Raw genomic sequence first — 19,158 nt, forward strand, 5'->3', positions numbered from 1 at the left:
TGCACTTCTTTTGTTGAACTGTGGCCTGGTTCCCGCGTATGGTGCCATTTCATTCCCGGGCACTGGCATGGGCTGAAGCACTGGAAGTGGGTCGACCTGCCACCAGTGGGAGGAAGCCACCGCCCCTCTATTAGAAGCAATGGAATCGCATCATAGAGGGGTGGGGGTTTCCTCCCACTGGGAGCGGGCCTGTTGACCTCCAGTGCTTCAGCCCAGGCCAGTGCCCGGGAATAGAACGGTGCTGTACACGGGAAACGGGCTGCGATTTAAAAAAGGATCACGGCACTGGCTTTCCTGTGCTGGAGCCGTTCTATCCATGAGCTACATGAATGTACTGATGGTACATTTGCTTTAACCCCTTTAATTGTCCGATCTGTCCATACCACTTATATATTGGCTGAGCATTAACAAAACACATGAGGGCACACAGGGGCTGCATTCATACACATTAGTTTGTCATCAGGTCTTCTCGACAATGGGATCTATATTAAATGATCAAATGTTTATGGGCAGTTTTTGCATTATATGACATACAGAAGGAAGGTCTCAGAATCCTAACTAAGAGCCACCATCAGTCCTCATCCAGCCTTATTCTAGCAGAGTAGCCACAGAGAATCTGATTCCCCTGCAGCTTCCATCCATTATCACGTGAATCACTGCCACGTATAGGGTGATATTTGGGTAATACATATGGAACAGGCAATTATTAATATCTTCATTCTCTAATATATACAAGTAAAGTTGAGCAGAGGTGAAACTGCCCCCCAGATAGATAATGAGAAGTGCTGGAGCACAGGATCTGCTAATGCTTCTATTAATGACACATTCCCTATTCCCAGTACTGTACTACAAGCAGGAACATGAGTATGGCCACACCTTAGTCTTGTCCAGCTCAGTATTAATATGATACACGCTGCACACATACAGACGCCATGTGCGTGATCTGCTATGAATCCCTGTCAGCAATGAAAACAAGCAAAGCAAGGCACATGGAGACCGTGTCAAGGGGCTAATAGCTCTTGTGTACCCAGCACCCAGTTAATTCATATATTCTTCACCTACGGAAATTCCTGAAAGTACTGTAATTTCTATTTATAAGTATTAAAGGGGAAGTCCGGGTCGGACATGTTTTTTTCCAAAAGAGCCAGGGAGGAAATGGCTGGACATAACAATATGCACCTACCTTTCTGGCTCCAGCGCAGGGGTCCGCTGTTCCCCGCTCCAGTTCCTGGTCCCCTGGCCACTTACTGGTCTGAGTGGGGACCCGTCACAACATGTCAGCTCCACTCAGCCAGTCATTGGCCATAGCAGGATCCCACCTCTGCCGATGACTGACTGAGTGGGGCTGACACATCACGTCACGGGTCCCCACTCAGACGAGGGAGCGAGAGACAATGGAAACCCTGCGCTGGAGCCAGGGAAGTAGGTGCATGTTGTTACGTTCAGCCCCCTCCTCCCCAGCTCTTTTGAAAAAAATGTCCAACCCCAGACTTTAATAAAAATCACAAAATAACAAGTTTCAAAGGAATAAGTTTTTTAAAGGAAAAGGAAGACAATATAGTGCCACTAGAATAAAAACACAGATTGGGTCTGAGAACAGATTGATCAGTTACATTTCAAATTCACTTTAAAAAAATGTCTCCTAACCTGTCTGGTTAAGTACATACATCTATTCCTCATGATATAACAATGCATTGAACACTGTTTCTCCATTACTCCTCCTGGAAATGCATTAATACATTGAAACAATTTCCCTAGCATGTCAGACTTTATCAAGCACACCCTCTTTACAAAGATAAAGGTAAAACCTGGATGTCAATTTATTTATACATTTCCCAGAGTAATAGCACAAAAGAGGTATTTCCCTATCTGCAACTTTGTAATGCTGGGAGGGTTAATCACATTAGCAACTTGACCTCAGATTAACCCTGCCAGCATTACAAAAAAGCTACAAAGTTGCAGATAAAGCCTACCAGACACTTGCTTACATCAGGGGGTGGGGGGTGGGGGGGGGGTGGTGAAGATGGACAGAAAAGCTCACACAGTTTTTTGTCTCTTCAGCTGAAACCAGCAACTCAGAACTGTGAAAGGAGACTGAATAGATGAAAGAAATTAAGTATGAAAGGAATTGTTAGTCTCACCATGGGCAGCAACATATGAAAAAGTATATTTGAGCGGAATATCCCTTTAAATACTTTTATTCCCCATGAAAAAGACAACTGGGAATTATTTAACTTGTCAAAAGGGTGGTTCAGTCAGCCCTGATTGGACGCTGTCATACTGTGTAGGGACATGCCCACAAGTGATATCACATAGTAGTCATTATATGCAACAATTTTTAAAAGGAACAAAAAAGGAATGGAACAATGCAGAGTTCTACAACATTGGTATATTATGGGGAATACAAGTTTACACTAAACAGGTTGAGGCTATGTTCACACTACGTATATGTCCACCCGTAGTGTGAACCGCGAATATACGCCCGTAGTTTTGAGGTTGATGCGTACGCTTGAAAATATACGATATACGGCCGCACAATGCACACTACGTATGAGCTTACGGCCGGATCATATACGGCGCCGTGAAAAATGAACAAGACCATTGTTTGTGGTGTGGATTTCAATGCCGCCCCGTACGGAATACTTTTTTCAGCCAAATTGAACTTGATTTTTATATTAAAAGGTTCTGTATGGTTTACTGGGCTGGGCGAAGATTTTCAAGTAAATGACCTGCTTCAGATCGCTTCGAAACAAGCTAGGAACCATAACTATACTACGGGCGTATGTTCGCGGTTCGCCCGCATGTTCGCAATCTGGCACATGTGCGGCCGCGTACGAACTACGGCCGGACATATAGTGTGAACATGGCCTTAAAGCGAATGTATCAGCAGTACTTTTGCTTTCAGTTTATCACATGGATAGAACGGCACCGACACGGGGAAGCTGATGCCGTGGTCCTATTTTTGAACCACAGCCGGGTTCTCATGCACAACACCATTCTGAAACACTGGAGGCTGGCCAGCCCGCACCCAGTGGAAGGAAACCCCCGCCTCACTATGACGCTCTATTAGAATCAATGGAGCCGCATCATAGAGGTCAGTGCCCGGGAATAGAACGGCGCCGTATGTGGGAACTGGGTGGCGGTTCAAAAAAAGGACCGCCACATCGGCTTCCCTAAGCCGGCGCTGTTCTATCCATGTGAAACACTTAAAGCGAATGTAGTGCTGATACAGTCGCTTTAAAGAGTGGACCAGTCCTATGTAAGCAATGTGTAATGCTTAATAAGCAATGCATAATACAATATTCAAGTTCTCAACAACTCTGATTGGTGTCTGTGAATGGAAACCTCCTTAAAAACCTATGCAGACCTTATATCTCTCAAAGCTAGCCGTTTCCTACACTGACAATGTACGGTATATATGGCATAAATGGTTTATAAGTGAAAAAAATCAAGGGCTCCCCAGGTGCTAAGTACCAGGAATGGGGGCCTAACAGGCCACTGTGGCTTACAGGGATAGGGCAGAAAGCTGCATCTGCCCCATGTATACCGATATGTTATGTAATAAATATCATACAAGGTGAACAGTGCAGTGATACATGTGCAGTGCATACCTCTGCTAGCTTGGGTTTACATAATGTGTTAGAACAGGTTATATATCCTAGAGCCAATAAGAGAAAATAGCATCCTGAAGTCAGACAAATGTCAGCACCAGACGCAGATTTATACCGTATTATCTAACAATGGCAGCAGCTGATCAGTACTGGACTATCAGATCTTGTTATCGGAATTGTTACACAATTATAACATTCTAGAATAAAATAATTTGAGGGATTTTCTAACTCTTTAAAAGTAGATCGGACACCAAAGACACACGTATTGTGCATGTGTGGGGATAGCACAATATTTCTGATCAGGGCAGAACACTGGGTGGGGATACATGATTCACACATCATGGCAGGACCTGGTCAAAGTGCTGTTCGGATCCCTTTTTATCTACAGGCGTGTTTCCTAAATAAACAGGGAGAGGTAGAAACATTAGGGGAAGGCCAGCTCTCCATAACTGATTTCAGATATGGGTAAACAATGGCAGCAGCTCAAGACTTACTATGAAATATGAAAGAGGTTGTTTTTAGGAAAATCTCTGTAATCTTAAAATTTGTCATGGCAACAAGACTTATAACACAAGGTAAGCTGCCTTTGGCTTCTCACTGCTCTTGCAGTGGCCACTACAGGGGGAAAATGGTATTACATGCAATGGGGTGTATTATATCAATGTGCCCTGAGGACAAGCCCTAAAGGGATACTTTCATGTTGAAGATGAAATTTGATCTGCCAGCAGCATGTTATAGAGCAGGAGGGGCTGAGATGATACATATATTGTTTAGTGGAAAAAACATTCAATGGTCATTTATGTAGAAATAATTATAAAGTAAAAGGCTGTGGCACCGCCCCCTGGACTCCTAAATATAGGAAAAAGCGGGAAATCAAAATGTTCTTAACACTTAAAAAAAACTGTTCTAAAGACATATCAAAAGTTTAAAATGGTGGTCAGGGTCTGGGTGTTTAGACCCCCCCATGATCATTAAACTTTGACTTTCAGGCTCACTGCCTTTTGCATCTTGCTGCAGGAGATGTCAAAAGCTTTTTTTTTTTTTTAAGTGACAGAGACACTTTAAGCAATAATTTCCAAGTTGCACTTGATCTTTATCACAAACTATATCTAAATCTGAGCAACTCTTGCAAAGCATTGCCAATAGATTAGCAGATAGATTCTTTTTAAAGTGTTGTATTTTTTTTTTATATATATATATATATATATATATATATATATATATATATATATACAATAGTATATTGTAAAGTATTTTTTATTACAGTATTGTATTGCCTCCCAAAAGTTCTACAACTCTGATGGCAGAAGGATGCTCAGTGTCCCTCAGTGTCCCCCTGCTATCATCCTCTCCAGCAGCCACAGCCCGCACAGCTCTGGGAGTCGGGTCATGACATCACCATTTTATCCAGGAAGTGAAGCCTTGATGCAGTAGTAAGTGCAGGGAAAAAACACTTTATAAGCATTTCCCGTAATAAGTGTATATTGGTGATTTGTATAAGTTTTGGGGGGGTGATACAATACTTTAATAAAAATTTAGCTGGACTTCTCCTTTAAGTGACTTTAAAGTGTCACTGTCTCAATAGAAAACTTTTGATCGGTCCAGGTCTGAGTGTTCAGAATGAGCGGGGAGATGACCGCGCTGCAGTCAGGCTCCATTATAAGCCTGACTGATCACGTGACACAGAGTTGGGAGAAGACTGCACTTCTCCTGGCTTGTTCTTCCAATTGGTCTGACCTGGACCAATCAAAACTTTTGACATGTTTCTATGGCATGACAAAAGTTTTTTTAATGGTGCCAGTGTCACTTTAAGAAATATAGACCTCTCACAAGTACATGAAATGGAGCAATTGCACTGAAAACACTGTAGCTGAATAGACTGCTGGGGGAGATTTATGGACACTATTATGGGGATGTAGACTGGCACAATGGAAGTGATTTAGAACCCGCTTTAAGTTCAGTTCAAGCTTGTGCACATTTAACAGCTGGCGTTAAATCAATATAAGCGATCAGCAACCTTATACCCTGGGGCAACCTATTTACTATATTGGTAAGTCTGTATCTAATTCAGCCACCCAGACCCCATCATTAGACCTCAAAGTGAGTCCCAAAAAGAATTAAGCCCCTGGTGTAGAACCTGTTCTTTCCTTCCTATAGTTTTCATCTGTAAGCATGTTCCCTGATGAAGAAACATCTTCCAAAATATGGTAAATCTTGGCCCATCAGACGTGCCTAATGGTAACTGGTTACTTCAGTGCTTTTGCCAGCCAGGTATTAATATTCACTAGATCAGTAGGCAAGAGAAGTGCAAATATGTCCTATACACCCAATGGCTAAGTTCACACAACGTATAATTTAATTAAACAACGGCCATTGTTGCAGTTTTGCAACCGCAGCCGTTATTTCATGAAATTACCGATCACATTAATTACTATGGAATCCCGGCCAGAGTGTATATACACTGTATACACTCTGTCCGGGATTCCAAGCGGTTGCACAAAAAAACTGCCGGTGTCAAACATAGTAAGAACTTGGCCTATATGTTTGGATCCAATCAGAAATGGCTCGGCCCCATATCAAATGGTTAAAGGAATGTGGTTAAAGGGGCGCATTTATGACGCTTGGCCCACTTGGCCACCAGGTGCTGCAACTGATGTCACCTCAGGGGGCCCAGGCCATTATAGCACCAGGCCATCGGGCCCCCTGATGCAGCTGAACATAACATATACCATGAAGCTGCAAAGATGTGTGAAACCCACATGAACATTAGCTATAAAGTCATTCAGCACTTGAATCATAGAGAAAGAAATTACCTTGTAGAACCAGGTACCGCTGGACTACGGCAAGCTGATCCTCTGCTGGGGACAACGAGGATCCACTGTCCGATGACATGTTGTAGACCTCATAGGTGTAGGGACCAGAGGAGTCTGTAAGAGAGACACAGGTACTGCTAAGCTTCACATTCACTGCACAATGTTATACTGAAAAGAAAAGTGTCTTATCAGCATCAAGAACGATCTCCACCCATTCTGCCCTTTGGCTAATGTCAATGTATAGATAAATGTTCTCAGGTTCATGTACTAAGGGCAAATAAAAATAGACAGAGCTTATGATCGTATTAGCCAATCACACTTTAAGCCTCAGTTTGCAATGTTAGATGTTAGTTCTGTTTTGGGGAATCCCACTTCCTCAGGCTCATGACACCTTCATCATCTGGATGCAAAAATGGCACCATCTTCCCTGTCATTTGTATTTATTAGCACTGTAAATATTAGAGGATCCAACAGAGAATCATATGACAGATACCACCGGCCCCCAACAGGCCCAACAGACCCCCCCCCCCCTTCCTTTCTATATCCCACACATCACTATTCCCACTATACCTGGACCCAGTCAGCTGTAACAGTAATGCCTGTTGTGTGTGCTTGTGCTATAGTCCTGATAACCACAGTACTAGCCACAATGCCACCATGGTTTTGATTAGAGTTATCCTTAACCCTTAGAGGACCGGGCCAATTTCAATTTTTGCGTTTTCTTTTTTTCTTCCTTGTCCTTAAAAGGCCATAGCACTTGCATTTTTTCACCTAGTAACCCACATGAGCCCTTATTTTTTGCGCCACTAATTGTACTTTGCAATGACAGGCTGAATTTTTTTCATAAAGTACACTGCGAAACCAGAAAAAAATTAAATGTGTGGTGAAAATGGATTATATTTGTTTTTTGTTTTTTTATGCCGTTCGCCCTGGGGTAAAACTGTCTTATTATATATGTTCCACAAGTCGTTACAATTACAACGATATGTAACATGTATAACTTTTATTGTATCTGATGGCCTGTAAAAACTTCAAACCATTGTTAACAAATATATGTTCCTTAAAATCGCTCCATTCCCAGGCTTATAGCGCTTTTATCCTTTGGTCTATGGGGCTGTGTCAGGTATCATTTTTTGCGCCATGATGTGTTCTTTCTATCGGTACCTTGATTGCGCATATACGACTTTTTGATCGCTTTTTATTACAATTTTCTGAATTTGATGCGACCAAAAATGCGCAATTTTGCATTTTGGGATTTTTTTGCGCTTACGCCGTTTACCGTGCAAGATTAGTAATGTGATAAATTAATAGTTCGGGCACGCAGCGATACCAAACATGTTTATTTATTTATTTTTATTTATAAAATGGGAAAAAGGAGGTGATTCAAACTTTTATTAGGGGAGGGGGCTTTTTATTAATAACACTTTTTTTTTTTTTTTTTTTTTTTTTACACTTATACTAGAAGCCCCCCTAGGGGATGTGTCAGGCTGGAAAGGAAACACCACTTCCTGCAGGACATACAGCAGCTGATAAGTACTGGAAGACTTAAGATTTTTAAATAGAAGTAACTTTCTGACACCAATTGATTTAAAAACAATTAATCTCCAGAGTACCCCTTTAATCTGTGATGCGTGGGATAGCATGCCGCATCTCATCACGTGTTTGAGAATTGCTGGTCTAGACTACAAAGGGTTAAAAAAAAGATTTCGATATTGATCTTCTTAAGCCTGATTTCTGCTGGCATTGTAGTTTTAATCTCATCAGCTTAAAGGATTTTTGAAGGCCTAAACCCAGGTTGCAGTGCTCGCAAACACTCACACCTACAAATCGGGAGTTCTATTCTCTTTATTAGCTGATTCCCATCAAACAATTGCAGAGGTTTTTTTTACCAAGTACATGGAAAACAAAAGTCCCGGCAGCAGGCGGCTGTCATTGACCATTTCATTGAATGGTCACTTTAAAGGGCTTAAAAAAAAAACAGATCATTGTGCTTTGCTCTATGCTGTAAAGCAAGAAATTGGATCGGTATTGACTAGTAAACCAAAACCTTGAGGTTCAACTGTTCCCTGTCTAGATGCCCATAGAACCCTATGCAAATCAGCTGTTGGCGATCAGGGGCACCCTGTATTGTATGGGTATTACGTCTACATTTATAGCCTGGAGATAGCCGAGCTGTGCATCCTCATTGTCTATTGGACTGCTGGATATATCTGAGAGCTCTGCTTAGCTACCTCTGGCAGGTCCATAGATAATAAATAGAGTGGCAATGTTTGACCTCTGCTCGGTTATGACAGGATTTTTTCTTTCATATTTCCTTATTCTATAGATCAGAGATAAGTGTTTATGGTCAGACAACTCCTTTATGTTGCTTTTAAAAGCAAATTCCGTCAAAATATTTTTTTTCTTTCAAATCAATTGATGTCAAATAATTACATAGATTTATAATTTACTTCTATTTAAAAAATCTCCAGTCTTCCAGTACTTATCAGCTGTTGTATGTCCGGCAGGAAGTGGCATATTCTCTCCAGTCTGAAACAGTGCTCTCTGCTGCCACCTCTGTCTGTGACAGGAACTTTCCAAAGCAGGAGAAGTATTCTATGGGGATTTGCTACTGCCCTGGACAGTTCCTGTCACAGACAGAGGTGGCAGCAGAGAGCACTGTGTCAGACTGGCGAGAATACACCAGTTCCTGCAGGACATACAGCAGCTGGAGATTTTTAAATATAAAATAAATTACAAATCTATTTAACTTTCTGACACCAGTTAATTTGAAAGAATGTTTTTATTTACCGAAGTACTCTTTTAACTATTGATTATTATATAGTAAATACAACATATTAGGATACTAGAGAATAAGAATCTTCAATGTGTAGGTCAATCATTTCCATCTATGAGATCTCTGCTTGGCAAAAAAGACACTCCTGCTCCTCCAAGACACACCTGTAGACTCCCTGAAGTCTTTTATCTGGTAAGTGTCAATGACAGAACGTCAGCACTAGGTGCACTTCACTACTAAGGATAATGACCTCATCCTGCTTCTTCACAGACAAATCCACCCACTCCTTGTAAAAGCAAGGAAATGAAACACATGTAAACAGTGGAAGGCTTCAAAAGACCACAGTGTGTATGTAACATGTGCCTAGATACTAATCTGTCCATAAATAGAGTAAAGTATAGAAGAAAACAAGCAAGAACAGTAAGATGGGGAGATGCAGAAAATGGGGACGCACCAAACATCAGGATATGATCACTGGATGACACTTTAATAGCGGTCGGGGCTTTGGCAGTTGTCATGTGGCTAATATGCAGTTTCTTTTTCCATAGAACACTGCCTGAAAACAAATCTCCATACACCACCTGCATCACCTCCAGTAGTGTAGCTACCATGGAGGCAGACTACACAACTTCTATGGGGCCTGTGGGGCAGGGGGGCCCCCATCAGTACAACATGTGGTCTACCTCCATGATACTAGCTCACTCACCAACAGCACAATCAGCACTGTCACCATCCGCCTGCACAGTGACAGGGCACCGGCCGCCTGCACCTATCATCCGCTCCCCGCAAGTGACAGGGCACCTGCCACCTACACCCCAAACAGTGACAGGGCACCAGATGCTTGTACCTACCGCCTGCACCCTGTATAGTGACAGGCTACCATCCGCCTGCACCCCAAACATTAACAGAGCACCGTCCGCCTGCATTTCCCGCCCGCACAGTGATAGGGCACTGTCCGCCTGCACTTTCCACCAGCACCCCAGACAGTAAGAAGGAAACAGCTGCCTGCGCCACCTATCCGCACCCCAGACAGTGACAGATAGGTAACTGGCCGCCTGCACCTCCCGTCCGCACCCCAGACAGTAACAGGCAACTGTCCGCCTGCACCTCCCCCCCCCCCCCCCCCACAGTGACAGAGCACCAACCGCCTGCCCCTCTACCGCCACCCCAGACAGTGACAGGGCACAATAGTCCGCCTGCACCTGCATGTGAGTAAGTGCATAAGGAGGGGGTGTGTACAGGGTTCATGGGGCCCCATACAGTTTCATGCTGTGAGGTCCCATGAATCCTACCTACTCCTAGGTCACCTCAATGAGAAACAGTAACCCTCTTGACACAAGACACAAGCACAGTATCATTTTCATAACTGTCCCCTTAGGACAATCTTCATCTGTTGGAGGCGTTCCCTGATGAATATCTGATCACAGGGAACCCCCAGCAATCACTTGTGTGCTGCAATCTGACAGTAATTGTTAAATTCCCCTGCAGCACCACCACAGGAGAAATAAAGTACTACATACAGCCCAGTGAGAACAATGGGATTTCCGTGTTATGAAAGAAAGTGTTGGGTCTTCCAGAGCAAGATATGTTCTTGGAATCTGCTCCTTATTCTGGCTAAGGGATGAAGATCATCAATGTAATGTAATGACTCCTCATTAGAATTACATAATAGAATACTCTAAATTAGTTTACTAAACCATAAACCATAGCAAATCACTATAAAAAAAAATGGCTTATTCTGGGATAGTTGGCAGAACATTATAAAATAATCTGTCTTTCATCCCATCACCCCACAATTCTAATGGTTAAATATCCCTTCTCCTTTGGGACATGGTTTCCATGTTGCACTAGGGGAGACCTCCAAACAAGTGTATGGAGACTTATGGACCATGCAGTGGGTCATGGGAAAAAAAGTATGTAAGGTAGCTGAGCCCAGGAAGGAAAACAGCTTGTTTCGAAGGAATGCTACCTCCAAGCTGGTAGGGGAGAGCAACATCTTTTCCTTATGAAGCTACATAGCATACATTACTTTTCATCCTGCCATCTCAACTCCTAGGGACAGATTTCTAATAAGGCACAATAGGGACATACTGTATATAGGGACTGTCCAAGCAAGCAATTGTGCTAAGCAGGGAATAGAAATAGGTCAGGTCTGGATTCTAGCTCATCATTTAATTATTATTGTGTGCTTTTTCCATATTATATTATAATATTATACTTTAAATTTTTTAAGTATGTATATAATAGACATGTTTTGGTTGTATTACTAAGGCGAGGGCTTATGGTTTTCAGAGATCCAAAAAGTTGAGTGACTCTGAAATTTTTGGCTTATAAGATATTTCTTAAAGGAAACTCATGTTCCCATGTTTTGTGCATCTGTGTGTATATCATCTTCTGCAGTATTCCTGAAGGATCAAGTGTATATTCAGGGACGCATGCAGAACTCTGTAACCACTTCACTGTTACTTTCTCATTTTATTGGAGTGAGTCACCTGGGTGTCTCTCATAAGCTAAATTTAAAAAAAAAAAAAAATTCATGTGTCATACAACTGGTTTCCACAGCAATTCTCCACGCCAAAAGTAAATAAAATTCTCTTCCTACAGCTGCCATATTTCTAAAAATCACATTTGGAAAAAGTTTTAACTGCTTACTATATTATTTAAAAAAATATCCAACCACTTATGTTATTATAACTATTATTATACAGTAGTTACTGACCAATCACAAATTAACAAAATGTTGCTGAAACAAGTTCACTTACAGCCAGGTTAAAGGGAAGGTAAAAGCTGCCCCCACTATCTTCTTCCCTGCTTTTCCTATTTGGTTTGGGAGAATTTGCACTGGAGTCAACAGCAGATGTGAGCATCTACCCCTTATACCTGCCAGGTGCACTTATCGAAATCAGGGACCATAAATTATTTAATATTAAATGAAATTTGTATTATTTTGGAGATGTCTGTTGTGATCAATCACCAAAATAGCAATTTTACTTCCTAAGGCCAGGTTCACACTATGTATAAACAACAGCCGTGTTTCCTAACAATGGCTGTAGTTGTGGAAACAACAACGACCATTATGTAACAAACAACGGCTGTTGTTGGTGAAATAACTGCGGTTGTTTTCACAACTACAGCTGTTATGAAAAATGGCCATTGTTTTTACATAGTGTGAACCTGGCCTAAAGGTGCATTTACACATCCAGGATCCGCAGTGGATTTGATGGCGCAGATTTGATGCTGTGTTCAGTCATTTAGTTACATTGATATCTGCAGCATCAATTCTTCTGTAGATTCTGTGAACGCACCCTAGGGCTATGTTCACACCATGTAAGTACCAACAACGAACGTTGTTCACACCATGTAAGTACCAAGTACCAACGTTGCAACAACGGCTGTGATTTCTACGGTACTTAGGTAGTACTACACCCGAGGGAATGCTGGCCAGAATGTATACATAAAGTATACACTCCAGCTGGTATCTCTAGCAGTCCCGCAAGAAAACCCTCTCAGTTCACGCAATGGAGCGGGAATTCGGATGTGGGTGTGCATGGATTCAGCGGCGGTAAAGATCATCCGGCTGGTACTGCAGTAGTGGCCGGGATGATCTTTTCCGACACCAGCCGTTCTGTCACCCGGCCAGGTGACGGAACGGCCGATGTCTTATGCCATGTGTGAACATGGCCTAAAAAAGGTTTCAGGTTATGAGAGTGATTAAATTGCTGCTTTTATTATCTTTCATCCAAGTGGGATGAGGGAGTTTAGATGAAAACTATGAAGCTTCCCCAGTGAATACTTTTTTTCCCAGTAGAATCCCATCCCAGACATTCAAATATGAAGTAATCTTCTCTTACTCGATATGTGCGATATGTGTATGATATCTGTCTACAACTGCAATTCAGCCAGTATAACACCCTGGGTTGCCACTACGTATTGCTATAGTCTTGTTGTACCTCAATGATATTTATAACTAAACTATGAAAAAAAATGGTTCTGAATTCCTCGCCAATTGCTGTATAGAGATGCTTCCAGTTATGACACGCCTCAGTTACAATTTTTATACTGAAGAGTTTCCAAATGAATATATTTCTTTGAATAATAAGGAGACAGGGCAGGATCAGACAGCGGCCATTCCAAACACTTATGTCAGGCCTGGCAATGGAGGGGGTAGAATATGTTAATGCAATGGAAGATATTAAGCAATTACTTGTATGTGTAAATACCTGTCTAAATAAAAAAAATAATAATAATCTTGGACTAGGTTGTCTATACATTTTTGTTTACCCAGCATACCTTCCAAAATCAACATGTACAATACGTCCTACTGAGACAATGACAGTGCCCCTTAGCAGAATTATAATGTCATCAGTTCTAATACTGTGTGCTCAACCACTGCCCTTCCCTATTCCTATGGTTGGCATTTAGATGCCATGCTCCCTAATGGTGTCCTTAGAGAGCAGAAGCAGCTGGTTGGGAACGCCAAAGCACTGATGTGGTGTGTGAATTCAGTGCCATGGTGCCTCTTAACTACATGGCAGGTAAGCAACATGTAGAGACTTTTTATGATAATTTAGCACTCGGACCCAGCAGAATGGTACGTATACTACTAGGTTAACTATATAGGGGTGTAAACAAGGAGTTTTTGCCCCTGGTGGGCAAAGAGTCACTGGCACCAGTAACCAGAGTCAAAGGGGTTGGGCCACCAACAACTAGAATCCCTCAAGAATCCCTCAAAAATAAAAGAACTATGGGGGAGATTTATCAAACATGGTGTGAAGTGAAACTGGCTCAGTTGCCCCTAGCAACCAATCAGATTCCACTTTTCAGTCCTCACAGACTCTTTGGAAAATGAAAGGTGAAATCTGATTGGTTGCTAGGGGCAACTGAGCCAGTTTCACTTTACACCATGGGGGAGATTTATCAAACATGGTGAAACTGGCTCAGTTGCCCCGGCAACAAATCAGATTCCACCTTTTATTTTCCAAAGAGTCTGTGAGGAATGAAAGGTGGAATCTGATTGGTTGCTAGGGGCAACTGAGCCAGTTTCACTTTACACCATGTTTGAGAAATCTCCCCCCATGTTTGAAAAATCTACCCCCATGTCTCCAATCTAAATGAAGTGGCAGCCATGTCTGTGTGTCTGTCTATGAGAATGATGGGGTATGGCGCTTAGCTTTATCCATCAGTCCCATGCAAAGTTAATGGAGAAGCAGTGCATATGTGTTTCTGCTGCTCCGTTTAGACAGAAGACATTATCCAATATACATTTGTTTGACACTCACAGCATCGGACGGTATTCTTGAATGCCGAACAACGGCCATTGTTCATACAGTGTGTAAACATAGCCTTAGGCCTTTCACATTACACAAAGACTGCAGCTTTGCAAGTTAGTGTATGACGTAATGTGACTATGACCCGACAACTATTAAAAATTTGTACCTGTTGGTCAGTTGCAAATTGCAAGTAATTTTACCAGTACAGAGATTAATGCGAGTCACCTGCGACATATCAGAGAATGGTTTAAAGGGGTTATCCAGCTCTACAAAAACATGGCCACTTTTTCCCCTTTGTCTCCAGTTCAGGTGCAGTTTGCAATTAAGCTCCATTTACTTCAATGAAACTGAGTTTCAAAACCCCACCCAAACTGGAGACAACAGTAGGGGGAAAGTGGCCATGTGTTTAAAGCGCTGGATAACCCCTTTAAGTGTCAAATCACATTTTGTGGTTGCACAATTTGTATGCAACCTGAAGTCACAGAGACTGCCTCTCTGTGTACTCATAGTACATACTGTTATGGCGGCATGAAATCCATGTACTGTATGTACAGTATATAAGCATATAGGTATGTATTACATTGGGGTATATACTGTGAGCAAAAGAAAGCTTTGTCTCTGTGAGTGTATATTGCATATAATTCCTATAGGAGAACTGGAGAATTGGAACACTAACATAGTTGTTTTACTTTGGGAATTCACCCATTAATGTGACTGTCAGTAGATATCCCCACAACAATGGCAGAGGGATGTGCAGCTTCTTTATGTTCAGTCCTAAAGACAATGGCAGACAGTGCGAGCTTGTGGAGGGCATGGGTCCATGATATGTGGGACAGCTGGCCAGGCCTGAAAGAAAGTGTTTGTTCGTGCTGCTTGGCGCGCTAATAATTTAAATAGACTTCAGCTGCCTGACTGGAGACATCCTCGAAATTCAAGCCAGTCACACCCAAAAAACGTGAAAATACACAAAATGAAACTAATATGTTACTGTATAAAGGCTCAAAGACAGCTACAAGGGAACACAACATAAGTATGTAGTTAGAACTGTTTCTTCTGGTTAACTATTGCCCGTGTCTTTTACTGCATTCACGTGTATATAAATCTACCAAGTAATGTATATTCTTATGCATGTTGCAGCACATACACTCTTAGATCAGCAGAAGAGCTAAATTGCTAAATAAGGTGAATCATATTATTGATGGCATATCATACACGGCAGAGATAGGAGAGGGCTACACTCGGCCACCTCAGGGGGTTATAGGACCAAAAACTGCTATGTTCCACTATAGTAATGGCACTGCATCTCAGGTTAGTGACGGAGTTGTGTTGTGACCTACAAGTGGTCGCAAGCTCGCCTCGACAGTCGCAAGACAATCGTGTTCAGAAAGGATTTCTTGTAAATGTCAAGGCCATTTGTGGGGTGCAACACAACCCCATTTTCTGGTATGCAACCTGTCACGGCCAAAATCGGTTGCAAATAAAATATGGCTACTTATGCAATGCACGTCACAATGGGATAGTATTCTTATAGAGCAAACATTATCACTTTTAGACTACATTTGGTACATTGAACGCACGGTTCTATATACACCCCAGCTTTATACACAGGTTTGCCTGCCTATGGTAACTGGTTACAGTGTTTTTGTCGTGTTTTACTAGTACATTAGTAGGCGCTGGTGCCAGGGGATAACTGGGCAGCTGCAAAAGGTTTGGTTCACAGGCAGCTGCAATAGTTTTCAGATGCCAAACGGACCCTATTAGTCAGAGATGGGCAGAGAAAAGAAACATTGTACACAGCATGACATTTTCCTTCCTACACTTCACAACAAGCCTTCTACATAAATTTGGATCGTACATATATGCAGATTATAAACTGTGTTCCACTTATGTGTATCTTTTCATACATCAATAATAAGCGACAGATGATAACATTTTTGGTAACCTATGAGTTAGGACCCCTACCATGTCCTAGATAGATCTCACAATACATCATTAATTTTAATAGCACTGTATTATTCTGTATGCTGTCTACTAGATTGCATGGCTATAAGATTGCATTTAAGGGATTATGTTAATTCCCTTAGACCAGGGGTGTCAAACTCAAATACACAGTGGGCCAAAATTCAAAAATTGCACAAAGTCGCGGGCCAACCTTGATAATTATTGAAGCGCGAATGCAGCGGTCCTGGCACTGTCAGTGGTGTGCGTTTCCCAGCACTATGATAAATGACAAGTTAATTTCTATCACATGATTAAACCCCAACCCATATAATAGCCAACCCCCCCCCCCCAAATTGCCCCTCATATTAGCCAGCCCTCCCAATAGTGTCCAAATAGTAGTAGTCAGCCCCTCAAGTGTCCCATATAGTAGCCAGCCCTCCCCAATAGTCTCATATAGTAGCCAGCCCTCCCCCATAGTCTCCTATATAGTAGCCAGCCCTCCCCAATAGTCTCATATAGTAGCCAGCCCTCCCCATAGTCTCATATTGTAGCCAGCCCTCCCCATAGTCTCTTATATAGTAGCCAGCCCTCCCCGAAGTCTCATATAGTAGCCAGCCCTCCCCATAGTCTCATATAGTAGCCAGCCCTCCCCAATAGTCTCATATAGTAGCCAGCCCTCCCCATAGTCTCTAATATAGTAGCCAGCCCTCTCCCATAGTCTCATATAGTAGCCAGTCTTCCCCCACAGTTTCTTATATAGTAGCCAGCCCGCTGTAATTGTCTCTTATATAGTAGCCAGCCCTCCTTATAGTCTCTTATATAGCAGCCAGCCCTTCCCAATAGTCTCATATAGTAGCCAGCCCTCCCCCATAGTCTCATATTGTAGCCAGCCCTCCCCATAGTCTCTTATATAGTAGCCAGCCCTCCCCCGAAGTCTCATATAGTAGCCAGCCCTCCCCATAGTCTCATATAGTAGCCAACCCTCCCCAACAGTCTCATATAGTAGCCAGCCCTCCCCATAGTCTCTAATATAGTAGCCAGCCCTCTCCCATAGTCTCATATAGTAGCCAGTCTTCCCCCACAGTTTCTTATATAGTAGCCAGCCCGCTGTAATTGTCTCTTATATAGTAGCCAGTCCTCCCCCATAGTTTCTTATATAGTAGCCAGCCCTGCCCTATAGTCTCTTTTATAGTAGCCAGCCCTCCTCCATAGTCTCTTATATAGTAGCAAGCCCTCCCCAGTAGTCTCATATAGTAACCAGCCCTCCCCCATAGTCTCTGAAATAGTAGCCATGGTGGGCCAGATGTAATTAAAACTCTGAATTACCTGGAGGGCCAATAATAATGGCACCCCAGGCCAGAGTTTGACATGACTGCCTTAGATCACAACTGCTGGCCATAACCTGTGTCCGTTTTTTCCAGGCAGTCCTCGTTGATCTTTAAGGTTCATGCGAAGTGGAACTTTCAGCAAATTTGCTCTTCTCTAGTTGTATCTCATAAATAACACAGGAGAAGAGTCAGCAAGAGATCTGTTATGATCATGTCACTCATTCCTAAGCAATGGACACACATATTGCCAATACATATATGAATATGCAACAAAGGGGTCTGTGGAGCCTCAGTTGCGAGTCTCAACACATGTGAATAGCCTGATATCCCTCCAGGGAAAGAAACCTGTTGCCAAGGGGTGCCTCCCAGTGGGGAGATCACCAAACCACCCTGATACTTATCCCCCTAAGTCCCACTTGGTTGCGACTATTAGGACAAAAATAGGGAAATACCAGGGTGGCCCCTTTTACGTCAAAGTCTAACTCAGTTGCAGGTATTGCGACATAACAAGGGATTACCAAAGCCAGGTATCCATCCACAGACAACTGTTTCGGGGTATTGCCCCTCATCAGTGTGGAGCAGGATTCAGGCTAATGGGGGCAATGAAAAATAGACAAGCAAATCACAGCAATCATTGAACTCAGGGAGGTCGTTGGATTTTTTTTCCTGCTGGAGTACTCATAACGAGTCTCTACTGATACATTTCTCCCTATAAAATTTGAATATGCAAAAAAGAGGTCTGTGGAGCCTCAGTTGCGAGTCTTAAAACACGGGAATGGCCAGATATCCCTCCAGAGAAGGAAACCCTATTGCCAAGGGGTGCTTCCCAGTGGGGAGATCACCAAACCACCCTGATCCATCCTCAAAGTGTTCCACACTGACGAGGGGCAAATATCCTGAAACAGCTGTCTGTGGATGGATGCCTGGCTTTGCTAATCCCTTGTCATGTCGCAATACCTGCAACTGAATTAGACTTTGATGTAGAATGGGCCACCCTGGCATTTCCCTGTGTCCCAATACTCACGAGTGGGACTTGAGGAACTACATATCAAGATGGTTTGGTGATCCCCCCACTGGGAGGCACCCCTTGGCAACAGGTTTCTTTCTCTGGAGGGATATCCAGCTATCTGACCCCTTTTTTTTGCACATTTGCACAATTTTATAGAAGGAAACGTATAAATGAAGACTCCATTGCATTTTTATTTTTTCGCTGACCTCTCTGAGCTCAGTGATTGCTGTGAATACATGTATGACCTGTACTGTTTATTTCCACTCCTAGCTGTCTCTATGTCATAAGTGATTTCCAACCTGTGGCTCTCCAGCTGTTGCACACAATTCACATCATGCATGGACAGCTGAGACTGCAACAAAAATGTGTACGATATACTTTATGTGATCTACACTATGATATTCATGTAC

The 19,158-nt window shown here is 42.6% G+C and overlaps 1 protein-coding gene across 4 annotated transcripts in view; it reads right to left on the reverse strand.

Moving 5' to 3' along the window:
- Positions 1–19,158, reverse strand: part of SYNE2 (spectrin repeat containing nuclear envelope protein 2) — a 225,701-nt gene that overhangs the window by 192,431 nt on the left and 14,112 nt on the right. For all 4 annotated transcript variants that reach the window (XM_069949162.1, XM_069949164.1, XM_069949163.1 and 1 more), the window contains exon 2: positions 6,425–6,538. In XM_069949162.1, coding sequence (XP_069805263.1) covers positions 6,425–6,503 — 79 coding nt within the window. In that variant the 5' untranslated portion in view covers positions 6,504–6,538. The remainder of the gene's footprint in view (positions 1–6,424; positions 6,539–19,158) is intronic.

The sequence above is a fragment of the Dendropsophus ebraccatus genome, chromosome 13 (genome assembly GCF_027789765.1).
Source record: "Dendropsophus ebraccatus isolate aDenEbr1 chromosome 13, aDenEbr1.pat, whole genome shotgun sequence".
Taxonomy (NCBI): domain Eukaryota; kingdom Metazoa; phylum Chordata; class Amphibia; order Anura; family Hylidae; genus Dendropsophus; species Dendropsophus ebraccatus.